This window comes from Vespa mandarinia, chromosome 1 (assembly GCF_050613455.1).
Source record: "Vespa mandarinia isolate Hongniang chromosome 1, ASM5061345v1, whole genome shotgun sequence".
Classification (NCBI taxonomy): Eukaryota; Metazoa; Arthropoda; class Insecta; order Hymenoptera; family Vespidae; genus Vespa; species Vespa mandarinia.
The window spans coordinates 984,174-1,000,000 of NC_140810.1; the positions used below are offsets into that span (position 1 = coordinate 984,174).

The window sequence follows — 15,827 nt, forward strand, 5'->3', positions numbered from 1 at the left end:
AACTCGAGTCAATTTCAATAAACTCTATATCCGATTCGATTATTGAACAATTTAGTAGAAACATCGTCCCTTGTAACTATGTCGCATAGGTGATATAAAGTAATACGAATTACGTAGTTTCATTCAATTATGTTTACTCCCTTCGTACTTGCTTCTCTTTTTTTCTTTTTTTTTTCTTTTCTTTTTTCTTTTTTTCTTCTCTTTTGGTTTTCTTATCTTTCTCTTTTTTTTTTCTTTTTTTTTTTTTTTTTTTATTGCAATTTGCAATTTTATTTTCTTATCCGCGGCCTCCGTCGAACAAAACTCGTCGAAATTGAAAGTCATCGCTAGCTAGATTGAATAAAGTAGTATCTATTTGAAATATAAAAATATTTCTTGCTTGTATGTAGAAAGTACTTCCTGCATAAGATTTCATAACATTTCAAATGTTAATTCGTACGTCGCTTTTCCTGTATAGATTGTCTTACTCATTTGCAAGATAAATAAGGAGAACGGTGTTTACTCGAAATAAATATTGAAATTACGAGCACACATGTGAAATATTATTTTAAAATAAATCCTATTTTCTTTTAAAATATATATATATATATATATATATATATATATGAAGATGTTAATAAATTATGCCTAAAATTATGTGAGAAAATTTCTTTATATAGATAATATTAATGACACGAATGAAATTTGAAAGAATCATTTTAATCGCTTCCATTTAACTGGTCTCTGGTTAATATTAATAATTAAACGTTATCAAGATCGATGAAAGCTTTAGACGTAAGATATTCGAGATAGAAAATCTGGGAAACCGGCTCGATCGATCGATCGATCGGATCGTAAGAAATCGAGACTCGTTATTAGAAGCTCGATTTCCTGGAAGAGGCTCTCGTCCAACAGAACAAGAAGAAAAAGAAGAAAAAGCGGAAGCGAAGAAATATACCAGTCGTCTTGCGCTCGTAACACCGAAAGTCGTTCGAGAATCGAATCTTGAAGTCTGAAGCCCGCGCGAAAATGGACGAATCGCACAGCAGGTCCTCGGCTTCTGATTCTACCGGTGGTGGTCCTCGCACGGAATCCTGAGTTCAATGCCTTCTTGATGAGCCATTCCCTTCTCTCCTCATTCTCCTCCTCATTCTCCTTCTCATGTTTCTTTCTCCGTCCTTCTTTTTCCAAACACGAATGTGCCATCGCCATCGTCGCAAAGTCCACCTTCCTTACTTCACCTCCTCCTTCATCCTTCTCCTCGATCCACCAATCTCACCTACTGCTTGACGTCGATCAAAAGTTGTCCTTTCGTTCGAATCGTCAAGTAGAAAATGGCCTCGTCTTTTCGAGGACAGTACTTCTACCGTCCATTATTTCCTTTTTCCCTTATCTTTCCTTTTTCTTTTTCTTTTTCTTTTTCCTCTTCTTTTTCTTTTCCTTCTTCCTCGCCTTCTTCCGATCGATTTCTTTATTATAGTTCCGTTTCTTTTATTACATATTGATATAACTGCAGTAAGATAACTACCTACTAAATTCTTTTTATTCTTAAATACTCAGACATACGTACATAACATATATATGCGATAATAATCAACCGTATTTAATGTCAGTCTTTTCGTTTTATTGGCGTACATCGGATTTATCGAATTTTCCACGAGATAGTACGAGATAATTTTTCTTAAACGAAAAAAAGAAGAAGAAGAAGAAAAAAAATAAAAAAAAAAGGAAAAATATGTATTACATTAAATATTAATTACAATTACATATTGCTTCGTATATTTTAACTTAGATCGCGGTAATCATGTTTCGAAGTTATTCTTGCGTAACTTTTAATAACGCGCCTTCGGCACATCTGGAATAACCATGTTGGTTTCATTTTCGACATCGGTGTATTACGCCGTTTATATACCGGGTGATTATATCGAGCAAGGAATAAATTATATTCATCCATCTATCTTCGTTCTACCTTCGTTCGCTACCTTTCTTAAGGGAAGAGGGAAGAAGAAGAAGAAGAAGAAGAAAAAGAAGAAGAAGAAGAAGAAGGAGAGAAAACACGATCGAGATGGCAGTAAGATAAAACTTCGTCGAATAACTTCCCGTTGATAAGGATCGTGCAAGAAGTGGGGATAAATTTATGCTAGCTCGACGGTGTTGGATGTGCGCAGGTGAAAAAAAAAAAGAGAGAGAGAGAGAGAGAGAGAGAGAGAGAACAAAAAAAGGAAAAAAAAAAAAGAAAGAAATGAAAATCAGGGCCGGTTCCCCCTCGAAATAAATATCATTTCGATCGCGTACGTGTTCTCTATCTTTCTTTTCTTTTTCCCTTACCTTTTCTTTTCATTCTTTTCTTCCCTCTCAATTTAAAATTCTATATTATTTTCACGTTGAAATATATTTCAAGATAGATTAATCGATATAAAAAAAAAAAAAAAAAAAAAAAAAAAAAAAATATGAGATGGGATTGATCGATAAAAAGGAACAAAGTAATATCCATAAGAGTGAATTCATAGAGAAATATCTGATCGCGTTAAAGTGCTATTCCATTACGAATATTTATTTATTTATTTATTTATTTCGATACATCAATAGCTTTACCTTTCAAGGCTTTTATCAAGAGCATTATCTGATGATAAGAGAAAGAAACGCGAGGGTTAATAGCGTCCCACACGATAACGATCGCAAAGAAGAGGAAATTTATGCGGTAGAAAAATATCGTTACGTATTCGAACGAATGGAAAATCATGGCCGACTTAGAGCTACAGATTGACGCTTTATTGAACTATATATATGTATACATATGTATTTATGTACATACATTCTGGAGATATAATAACTCACGAGTAGACAGTTAAAATTATTGTCATCTTCTTTTCGAAACGAGCCAATGATCTTCGTTATCTTATCACCACCTTCTTGATCTTTTTATTTTTTTTCGAGGACTATAGGCGTGAGAATTGTCCGATCAAAAAAATAGCGCGCCCTCTAATTTGTGGCCAATTAATATCAACAAAGTCTGACATTAAGAAGGCATATAAACTGAAAGAGAGATAAGGATCTTTGCACGGTGAAGATCCCAAAGTGGATCTTCAACCTCATACATTGCACTTAAGAGACAGAGAAAGGGGAAAAGAGAGAGAGAGAGAGAAAGAGAGAAAGAGAGAATGTTATTTCATTTCGTTATCGAACGAAAAATATACGACACGAGTACTTCGTAATTATTAACTTATATATATATATATATAAATAATTTATAAAAGGGAAAAATAATTTAACAACGTCATTATTATTAAAACTAGAAGGTATTATTCTGATATATTTCACACGTATACTATTTAATAAAATCGTTTTTAATATCCTTATGGTATTCCATCTATTCTCGTAATGGTATACGTTGTTGACCGAGGTGGCCTATTCACTTTAAGCAAAGTACCGTGAATACGAGAACCAAGAGTTTCTTATGTTAGACTCAGCGCCTTTTCAACGAAGTGCCAGCCTTAACATCTTCGCATTTTACTTTCACCCTGTCACCGCCATCCTTATTTTCTCGTTTCTACCATCTATTGCCCTTTTTTCTTCTTCCCTACCTAACTCCCTACCTCCCACTCTCGTCCCCTTTTCTCTGTCACGTAAGTTACCCTCCTCTATCATCTCCGACACTCGCACGGATCATTTACCTTCCATCAAAAACTTTTTCATCTGTCTCGTATTTAAAAAGAGATATTAATGAAAAGTAATTATCAAAAGCTTTCACGTTTTACTTACGAAAGTTACATCCAAGAAGACAGAGAACAAAGATATCTACGAGTGTTAACGAGCACAATAATTAACGTTCATTTTAATCACCTATGGTTCTATTAATACACATTAAAAGAGATCTAAATAATGAAAAATTTATTAATGATATTTCTATATCAATAGAGGGTTAATAAACTATTCATAAATAATACACTTGACGCGAGGATCTATCTTGGATGATACAAAGAAGAAAGTTACAAAGTTTCTTAACTTTTGCCAATCGACTTTCAATATTATTTTTATAACACAAGAAGACTCATGATTAATTACTAACGTTTCAAAAAAAAAAAAAAAAAAAAAAAAAAGAAGTAAAAAAAAAGAGAAAAGAAAGAGAGAAAAGCTTTAGATTTGATCGACGAGCTGTAATTTCTTTTGAAAGTAAAGAAGAAAGTACCGTATAGTCGTGTGTAAAAGTCATTAAACGTACGAACGTCAAATTTAGTATAAAAAAAAAAAAAAAAGAAATTAGAAAAGAAAAAAAATAAAGAAGAAAAAAGAGAAAAAGAAAAAAATACACATAAGAAGTAGAGTTCTTAACCTTCTAGCACTTAAACAGCTATATCCAACTTGAAAGAAAGGATCCGAAAGTGACAGCAGATAATGATCATTCTCTCTCCCTCTCTCTCTCTCTCTCTCTCTCTCTCTCTCTCTCTCTCTCTCTCTCTCTCTTTCTTTCTCTCGACGTTCCACTCTGCGGAGACTTAAAACGCCGTCTCGAACAGCTGTTTGAGACTTAAAGGCAAGGTCGTAGCCTTACGTCTGCGTACGCAATGCCGCGGGCGCGCCTTGCGTTCGTACGTGCACGCACGCCTTCCGTTCTCCTGTGTATAAGTGTGTATGCGCGTGTGTGTGTGTGTGTGTGAGTGTGTACGTACACGTGTACATGTGCGTTATTCTCACTTTGTATAAGTTAAATCGTACACACACACACACATATATATATATAAGCGCGCGCGTCACGAGAGTGCACTGTGCTCTCTCTCGAAGCGAAGCGTGCATATCGTTGTGCATCCTCTGTGAACGAACGAACGAACGAACACGTACCTACATATTTGTTCATGTACATATATACATATATATATATATATATATATATATATATGTATACGTGTTATTATGTTATATACGAGAGTATTTACGTTCATATGTGGTTATCGAGCATCGAGGGGATGCTTGACCGGCACATAATATGTAGAGAGATATACGAATACACGTGCACACAGACACATATACACACAGACACACACATACATACATGCGCACGCACACACGCACACACCATGAATAAAACGTGAACTCAACGAAGTATAGAATTTTAAGTTGATTCTGTTAAAGGGAAACGACACTTAAAGGGTATGGCTCCCCTTTCTTCACAGTCTTCTTCTTCTCGTTGAGCGACACCTTGTAATTAGTGTCGCTTTCGTTGATTGCGAATGAATGAAAGAGAAAGCTCACGTTTGTTACACCGCTTAAGAGTATTAATGCGATATCTCGGATTTTACTTTGGAAAAAAGAAAAAGGATTTTTTCGAAATTTTTATCGATCAAAAGAAATCGACCCGGTTTTTGGCCTTGAAGAGAGAGAGAAAGAGAGAGAGAGAGAGAGAGAGAGAGAGAGAGAGAGAGAGAGAGAGGGAGAGAGACGTTTTCTTTCTTTTCTTTTTTTTTTTTGTTTATCATTCTCTCTTATTCCTTTATTTCCATTTAAATTATTATCTATTTCCTATGAAAGAAATATTATCATAAAATATTTTTCTATGTAAAAGTTAGGCCATTGACTTAACTAAATCAACTACAAATAATATGAATGAACTTTATGAGAATGTATCCTTGTGATATGCATGTGTATTTTACAATCCACATATAAAGAAAAAAAAAGAGAGAGAGAGAGAGAGAGAGAGAGAGAGAAAGGATGAGACAAAAAGAAAAAGAGAAAAAGAGAGTAAGAGAGAGAGAGAGAGAGAGAGAGAGAGAGAGAGAGAGACATACTATCGCCATGCCACGGCACTTGACTATAGTTATGCAATCCAACGAGCCACGTGTTCATGGTCAAGGTCTGCGTTCTTACTGTTGTATGGATGTAATGTAATCGTATGTATGTGTCAGTGTATTTGCTCGCGCACATGTATACATGTGTGCACTCATGAGTATAAGCGAGTATCACGCGTACGGTCACGAAAGCGGCTAAAATGCGCGCGCAAGGGAGATACTTTGCGTTATATGCAACTGTGTAAAGGCCCGTGGTATATAACCATCGAGGAGGGCCATTCCCAACCCAAATTTAATGCCGATCGATGCCATTAATCGCCAACGAGAGGGCTGAACCCTTCGAAGGTGATCGTATCGTAATAACGTGTACATATATATATATATATATATATATATATATATATATATATATATTACATGAAGATTTTCGAACATATATTAGTGTTTAAAAGTATAATATATTGCCTCGATCAATTTACTTTACATCCTTGTATATTTAAATATATAATAGAAGATTTACGTCTATCAAGAATAAATAATATTCATTTATATCAATTATATATATATATATATATATATATATATATATATATATATATAATTGTAGTATTCGTTTTAAAAAAAATTTACTTTTTTTCTCTCTCACTTTTTTTTCCTTTCCTTTTTTTCTTTTTTTTTTTTTTTTTTTTTTTTTTTACCTTTCAATTTCACTCACAAGAGACATTATTTCAGCGAAAACTTTCGTCTCTTAGTCTTAGCAAGTATAATTTCCATGAAAGTATCGTTAACGGAACCTTTCCTTCTTGGACGCTCTACTTCCGTCAATAAAACGGCCGTACTACTATCAAGGCCCTTTTACGTATCATGCAACCCAGGATAATTTGTTTTCTAAATCTATTAGATCGGATCGATTTGACTATTTCATTTATTATTATCTCGCTTGCCACATCTTTCTCTTTTTTCTTTTTCTTTATTTTAATTTCTTTTTCTTCTTTTTTTTTCCCTTTCTTTCTTTCTTTCTTTCTTTCTTTCTCATTACTCTTTAAGTAGTAACATAAATGTAAGACGAGAATAAGTATGCATATCTATCGTAATATATATATATATATATATATATATATCGAAAAGATCTTTCAAAGGGAATCAATTATGACAAAGTGAAATGAAAATGAACGAAGCTTTTTACTTTTTTCAATATTTTCCATTGAAATGCCTAATCAAAGAGTTCCATATACCATGAGACAAACATAAATAACATAATGAATATAGATAGAAACTTGCGACCGATTGTAGACACGAAAAGGAAAACTGTAATAACGTAGAAAAGCGGGAGAGGCAGTTCGCAATGATTTAACGTAACCGAGTTGCAGGAAGTGAATATTATTAGCATTCGCTTACCGTCCTTCTCATATACACACGTATACACACACACACACACACACACATATACACATATATATACATATATTTTCTCTCGTTTCAAACGAAGTATTCACACCGCGAGAGTACGTTTATCATACGCGAAAAGTTCACGTGTGCGTTTCATATCTATAAAACTTGTAGTTTAGTGTTGTAGAGACTCGTACATTTATACTTAAATCGCCGTGTTGTATGGATAAGTACACACAAAAAAAAAAAAAAAGAAAAAAAAAAGAAAGAAAGAAAAAGAACACATGTACAACGGGCAGTCAGAGAGCGGACCAACGAGAAAGGAAATAATCGGTCTTCGTGCAAGTTTAACGCGTCAGCGAATGTACGTTTATATGTGTATGTACACACGAATCTCTCTATGTGTGTGTGGTGTGTGTGTGTGTACATGTGTTGTGTGCAAGTTCATACGTATGTAACGCGTGAAACCGTGTGGCGCCGCTGAAGAAAAGAGTGAAAGAGAGAGAGAGAGAGAGAGAAAGAGAGAGAAAAAGGGGAGGATGTATTTTATTTTACTCGTGACAGCAAAGAATTACTGAGTGCTGACTTAAACGACGCTGAGAAATCAATACCACCTTCGACCGGTCGTTCTCTCTCAACTATTTCGAACGTCCATCATTATGTAAATATGATGCGTAACATATCGTTGAAAGACGTCTTGATTAGAACACGTGAACAGTATGATTTATAATTATTAATCGCCTTGAAATTGCATATACGATATGAAGAGCAACGTGAAAAAGAATTTATTATCTCGTTAGATATATCGACAATGTTAAATAATATGGAATATATTCAATATGTCGAGAAAGAAGAAATTAAGAAGAAAAGAAGGAAAGAAAGGAAAAAAAGGAAAGAAAAAAAAAGAAAAAAAAAATAATAAAAAGAAAGAAAAAAAGAAATAGATCGTTTTAATTCGTTGCACACGAATTGGATTCGCTTTTGATCGTACAAAATCGCTTGGCGACACTCTCCCTCACGGAGACGAAGCCCTTTGTTCCTCGCGAACAATGCTCCCATCGTGAGATATAGTTGAGTGAATATATATATATATATATATATATATATATATATATGTGTGTATATATATATATATGCATAGATCTCGTTGGGCTACATTGCTCTTCGCGAAGTGGCGTTTTAGTATTTCTATTTCAAAGTTTCTACCAAACTTTGGCTCGCCCGGTAAACATGTTTATCGGGGAACATTGAAGAAGTAGGCCACGACGATCATCCATCCTATTTCTAAAGTACATTTTTATACGACAGAGGATATAAAAATATTTTTCTTACTCGACACTCAACCGCATATATAGAGTCCTCTGCGTAGAGACTGTCAGATTATACATTTTTTTTTTCTTTTTCTTGTTTCTTTTTTCTTTTTTTAGGAATAGTGAGAGAAAGAGAGAGAGATCGAATCGATGTAATCTTTGTGACATATGACACACATACATTTTCCCTGTCTAAAATTTGGTACATTTTATATAGAGAAATTTGGGTATATTTTATATATTATCAGCATACAAGTGTAGTACGTATATACTACAACAAAATTTATAATATTTAGTTATTTATCTGTCTGATTGTATGTTAAAACTAAACTTGGATAAAATAATAGACGCAGTTTATTCTAAGACTCGAGCGATGAGCAGCCAAACTTTTGACTCGAAGTGTATACGTCTACCTACGTGCATAGAAATGCATAGATAGGAAAGAAAAGAAAAGGATAGAAACAGTGGAAAATAGAGAGAAAGAGAGAAAGAGAGAGAGAGAGAGAGAGAGAGAGAGAGAGAGAAAGAGAGGGAATAAGAGAGGGAACGCGCGAAACGACCGATCTTAATCAATTTCGCTTAATTTCACCGTTGCATGAGCACTTCGTGCCGGTAAGCAGTTTAACGGTGGTATTGTACTAACACTATTCTAAACTCTCCCTTCCACCTACGCAAAACGCATACACCCACGCACCCAGACATATGTAGATACGCATAAATACATACATACATACATACATACATATAGACATGCATATGTATATGATGTAAATGTTTTCATACTACGTGAAATCAAAGTTTCCTTCGGACGAACTTTTTCGACTTTCTAAAACACAAAAAAGGAAAAAAGAAACAACAACAACAAGACGAAACGAAAAGGAAAGAAAAGAGAAGTAGAAAGAAAAGAAAGAAGGAAAAGGAATAAAAGTCAATGATCGAAGAAGAAGAAGAAGAATAGGAGACAGAATAAAATAATGACAAAAATCTGGAGGTTACGAGTGTGAGATATAGAGGATGAGGAGGTGGCAGAGCGAAGGGGGAGAGAAGTGGAGGGAACAGGGAGAGGTGGAAGGGGAAGTAGATTACTAACGAGTTCGAGAGACGATAAAAATAACGACAAAGGCGGAATCGCGTTCGAAAGTTGAATCGATCGATCTATTTGCTTCATTCGATGCTTATGCAATGCGGCTTACGTTCGCAATGGAAGCGACAAGAGCGAGAAAGCACGCTTGAAGTTTGCTCGCGTGGTATCAGCTATATACACGCGCGTATACATACGCAGCAGACACATATACATACGCGTTCACGGGCGTGCCCGTGCGCGCGCGCGCACATACAAACACACACATAGAGACAGAGGACATAGACATAGAGACATAGACATATAATATACACAACAGATAAGTACACATGGAAAGATGCGTACGCGAAAATAGATGAAAGCATAGTAGAGTGAGCGCATACGCACTCCTTCGCGCGCATATATAGGGACATACACGAGCGTTCGTTGGTAGCATCACTTCGCTGATGATATACCCTACCCGAGAGTTCATTGCTCTTGGGGTGCGAGCGAGATGGAGAGATTTGTACGAGCGAAAGAGAAACGATGAGAGATAGAGAGAGAGATAGAGAGAGAGAGAGAGAAGGCGTAGGTATGGACGCACACCGGTGGAGTGACTGAAATCAACGATAAGAGAGAGAGAGAGAGAGAGAGAGAGAGATGCCAAGAGAGGGATTAAGCGAGAAGGAAATACACAGCGGAAGGAGTGGACCGAACGTCTAAGGAGCGACAAAGACGAATCGCGTGAAGTATTTACCGCACGCCTCGCCGACTGTTAATAATTCACACGCGATTTCCAGCACTAGCATCTCGAAGAGTGTCGAGAACTTCTCGACACGGCTCGATTTTCTCTTCCCGAGGAAGAATTTGAAGAGGTGGAAGCAGATCGACCGACAACAACCTCGACGATCATCTTCCCAAAAAGATTGTCTGACTGGTAACATCCGTGACTACTTCGATGGAGTAACTATGGAGAATTGGTAATCCGAAAATATTGTGAAAGAGATTGAAGAGAAAGAGTGTGTATGTGTATGCATGTGTCTGTGTGTGTGTGTGCGCACTTGTCTGCGTATGTGTATTTGTGTCTATGTGGGTATGTACGATGAGTAACAAAGAAATAAAAGTGATTCATAATTGCGTTATTTAATAGAGTACCATCGTGCTTGAAGAAGTAAATACAGTGCTTCTTACTCGTAGGAAACAGCTGAGATGGATTCATAAATTTCAGTGAGAAGGCCGTTACTTCGGGCGAACACGTGTCCGTGCGTTGGGAAATACAGTGAAAAGCATTAATGGCGGCGGCTCCTCGTAGAAAGATCTACGTTAAGGGATCTACGTAAAATTCTAATGGAAAAAGCTTTATATATCGACTGATTTTCGAGTAGAAAATTACAGACTCTTATTGTTAGATTGAATATTCAATAACACGGAAGTGTTTATCTGCGAAATCGGAAAATGACGAACACGTGCTAGTTCAAAGTATATATATATATATGTAGGTCTATGCATAAGTATACTTATGATATATATACGATATATAATATATAAGTATATATCGAACGAAAGTATATATATATATATATATATATATGTATATATATATATATGTATGTAGAAGCTAGAGATTGTGTACCGGACGCGGTAGCCGGGTGCAATGTACCTGGATGAGTCACACAGTAACGCAACGCGCTCGCGCACACTCGAAGAGACACGTTCACATACGTAGATTCACGCGGACGCACTTGCGTATTCTTTGTGTATGTACTTGTGAAACTCTCTCTCTCTCTCTCTCTCTCTCTCTCTCGCTCTCTTTCCCTCTTTCTTTTTCTCTCTCTTCTCGCCAAACTCATCGTATGCGATCCTCTTGTGCGAAGAGAAACGAAGAAGCCAGGTAGAAAAGAAGGTAAGAGAGAGAAAGAGAAAGAGAGAGAGAGAGAGAGAAAGAGAGGAAAAAGACGAGAAATAAAAATCCAATCATTTCGACCGGTTTTGCATCGTGCCGAAGAGGATAATGGAATACCGCATCACTTTTTGCCAGTGCAAGGAATATATATCCTTGCGTTAATACACGAGCTACGTTCCATCACTCTTATCTTTTCTCTCTTCGTTATTCGTTTCAGGTACGTAACTAAACGCATGTCACGAAATAATACACTTTTCACCGAGTATATACTAATTGTCATACCCATACGTTATATATTTATAGACACTTATAAATTCGAAAATAAAAGAGATAAAATATTTTTTCATTTCGCCGAGCATCAAATTATTATTCCGTACATCCTTATCGCGAAACTCGTATTCATTGATCTTAAACCATAACGTAAGCGCTTACGTTATTCTCGTATGTATCGAATTGCATCGAACATTCGTCCTCGGTGACTTTGAACAATGCAGACGCTTCGAGGCGTCGAAAGCGACGTATGTATGGTACGATACATACAACAAGCAACTTCCGGAGGAAAGCTACCAGAATCTATATACCCTGAAGCAATTATCGGTTAGGATACAATTAATTATTTCTACGAACTAGACATCATTACGATCGGCATCGGTTGATTAGCTTCGCCAAGAAGGATATATCGATCGGTTATTATTACGTTATCGCGATCGAACGATCTATTTATCTTCGGCGATTACGAGAAAGCTTTACTTGAAAAACTTTACGAAATTGGTTCTCTTAAGAAAGATTAACCTTATTTCTAATAATCGAATTACGTTGAACACGGTGTAGGACACGGTGATTGATTAAATTCGAACTTGATAAAGAAGTATAGAAGCCAACTGTAACGAAAGAATTCTTTTCTAATTCAACGTTTTAACGTTGAAAGAAAATGTAAGAATAACTTCTTTAGTTTAGAACCTGTATTTAGAATGACGGAGAAAGAGAGCGAGAGAGAGCGAGAGAGAGAGAGAGAGAGAGAGAGAAAGAGAGAGAGAGAGAAGAGTGAAAGAATCGGAAAAGGCGAAGGCGAGAGACATTCGAAGACACGTCCGATGACTTTTAAAACGGGATTGCGTAATCCTTTGGATTTAGTTTACTTTCGTCGGTGTCGATGCCACGCACGTAGCGTGACCGTGGCACTGAACCAGCGGCACGAACTTTCTCGTGGCCTTCGTTCCAGGAAGACGTTTTACGTGACACGAAGAGGACGCCAATCGCTGCAGACTATCATCGTCAACTTCACGTTCGAGCGATGAAGTTAACTTCTCGTCCCTTACTATCTTGCATTCCTTGCATCGATGATATTTTATTACTGACAATCGAACGAGAAGAATAATACAAAGGATAATTATTGATTACTTATATACATAGAATATTAATTATATCGATTTATTTAGCGTCAACCAATGAATGAAAATAAATATTGGACGGTGTATATAATCGTTCGATCGATCGATCTACTCGTCTGATGTTACGTAATTTAACGAAAAAATATTTCTAAACGTTTTATCTTGAAAATATAAATGAGAGTGAAAATGATTCGGGATATATAAAAATTAACGTTAAAGAGTTAAGAAATCGGTCGGTTTAGTTTAGTACGAGCAACGCTTAGCTAGCATTGTCGTCGGGGCATCTCGACGTTGCTGGCCTCGTTCTGCCACTGTCACTGTCAATGACCAACGGATCAGTGCCAATCCTTGACTTCGAACAAATTGCTCGGTCACTAAGTTAGTTAGACATACATATGTAACCATTTTCATCGACGTGATAACATTGACTTATTCAAAAACTTTCTGTCTCGTGATACCCATCCTAAGTTCGTCTTTCGAAACTTTTTTTTTCCACTAGGGAAGAAGTTTTTCTTTTTCTTTTTTCTTTTTTTTTCTATTTTTTTTTTTTTTTTTTTTTCGTCACAGTGCAATAATCCAAATGGACGTTCCCAGCTAAACGAAATGAATTTTTACGAGAGCTTCCTCCGAGAGCTTTATCAAAAGCTCTCGTTTCTCCTCTTATAATAAAATTTTCTTTTCTGCTCGAGTCACGATACTCGTCGCAGATCGAATAGGAAAGTTCTACTCCGGGCACGAGATTCTTGCTTTTACGATTGTTATAGACGATAAAATCGTGACCTGAGACGGACTCGGCTGACTCGTCGACTCGCGTCCAAGTTGTACGAACGAAACTACTTCTCTAGAGTGGTATCGACTCGATTCGATCTTGTGAATCGATTTAAATCATCGATCATCCACCCCGAGACATATCGTTTTGCATTAGGTATAACATCGAGGTACAGTTAAGCGTGTTATTCTTGACACTCGAATACGATGTTACGAAAAAAAAAAAAAAAAAGAAAAAAAAAGTCCTAAGTTATGAGGACCTTGATTCCCCTTCGCCACTTCCTTCCCCTGCCCTCCCTGCCTGCCTCCCAAAGAAAACTGTCCAAACTTGAAATTCAAACTAAGGATTTCGGACTCTATCAATCGAATCTAGCCGAAGGCTATCTTTCGTGAGACTGTATAATTTGATCGGTCGTATACATACGCATTGACATTTGCAGAGTGCTCGCAAATATCACTATCGAACTTTTAATTTCACGTTATGGTTAAGGCCCAATTTTGATCGGTCTCGATATTTATTATTATAACGCTTAATATAATCATAATAATCACGAAATTCAAAGCTTTGATTAAAGAATAAAAAAAATAAAATCTGTACCTCTAATAAAAATATTAGTATTAGTGCTTTGCTCATCGTAGTAATAAATTCAAACGCTTTTAGAGATTTTCCGCGAATGTGGTTCGCGTAAGCGCATAAAGAGAAAGAAAGAAGGAGAGAGGGACAGAGAGAGAGAGAGAGAGAGAGAGAGAGAGAGAGAGAGAGAGAGAGAGAAACGGTACAAAGTGGGAAGAGAGAAAAGAGAGAAGACGAAGCGAAATGTCAGTCGACGCTCTATTTGCAAATAGAGAGAGAGAGAGAGGGAGACACAGAGAGAGAGAGAGAGAGAGAGAGAGAGAGAGAGACAAGGTTGTAGTAGCTCGATCCACGGAGAAGATAGAATAAGAGTAGAGAATACTCGAGGATGGCACGGCTTGTCCGTTCGCGGAGACAATGAAAGAGAGGAGAGAAGGTGGATAGGTCGATCGAAAGAGAAATCGTGCAGGGTACGTACGGGCGACGATGCGAGAGCGGCCGCGCGTATCCAAGAGATTATGGACGCCGCGATACGCTTCCGACCTTTCTCGCACACATTTCTATCATAACCTTTTACGGAAAAAAGAGCTTGGTACGAGTTTTTCCGCGCTCAAAAGATACAAACGGAGTTGCTTCCATGTATTATATATAATATCTATAAATAAAACTTATGTATGTATGTATGTATGTATGTATGCATGTATGTATGTAATGTATGTATGTATGTATGTATGTAGATAGATAGATAGATAGATATATGTATAAAAGCTACGTATAAAAGGGCGGTGGTCTTCGATTAATAAGTTCAAGAGAGAAAAGAACGATGATTCAAACGTAAAAAGGTTGCCGATCTTTCCACATGTTGTTCTTGTTGTTCTTGTTGTTGTTCTTGTTGTTGTTGTTGTTGTTGTTGTTGTTGTTGTCAATTAAAAAAAAATATATATATACATACAAAAAGGATAAATTATTGAAAGAAATGAAACAAACCTTGCTTAATGACGATGCCTGAAGGCACCTGGACTATCGGTAGCGCGGCGTTCGGTGGATTAGCAGCGATGGTTCCTGGTGTACCAGGAGGTGGCGAGGCACTCGCACTCCCAACCGATCCAGGATCGCTGAATCCTTGAGTGCTGTTCTCCTCTGGACCGTCGAAGAAGCTTAAATTGAACTCGCTACCGGCATCGAAGGACACTTCCGGAGTGAGCGTGTCCGGCGCCGGGGCGCTACCCAGACCCGCGCTCAGGGACTGGTCGATTTTGAAAACGTCCATTGTACGAAGGAAACTGATGATGCTGCCCGGCGATGGTACACCTCGCTAACGGGCACGTCGCTCACCATTCGCGTTCTCGCGGCACTCTCGACAAAGACTATAGCGACTTTTTCTTTCTCTCTCTCTCTCTCTCTCTCTCTCTCTCTTTCTCTCTCTTTCTCTTTTTCTCTCTCCTTCTTTCGTTTTATCCTCGACTTATCTCGAACGTCAACGTTTACGTTCTAGTCCCTCTCTTTCCCAGTTTACTTCTTCTGATTCCTTTTCTTTTCAGTATATTTATTCCTTTTGAAAGGGAAGGAACACTTTACCAAAGGCGACAGGATTTTATATCCTCTTCGAAAAAACTATCTCAAAGTATACAATTCCTGACAATCCTTCTCTCTTCCTCGTACGATCCTTC

At 37.0% G+C, this 15,827-nt stretch overlaps 1 protein-coding gene across 2 annotated transcripts in view; it reads right to left on the minus strand.

The window, feature by feature from the left end:
* Positions 1-15,827, minus strand: part of LOC118446118 (ecdysone-induced protein 78C-like) — a 68,890-nt gene that overhangs the window by 52,905 nt on the left and 158 nt on the right. For both annotated transcript variants that reach the window (XM_035876412.2, XM_035876413.2), the window contains exon 1: positions 15,145-15,827. This exon is cut by the window's right edge. In XM_035876412.2, coding sequence (XP_035732305.1) covers positions 15,145-15,427 — 283 coding nt within the window. In that variant the 5' untranslated portion in view covers positions 15,428-15,827. The remainder of the gene's footprint in view (positions 1-15,144) is intronic.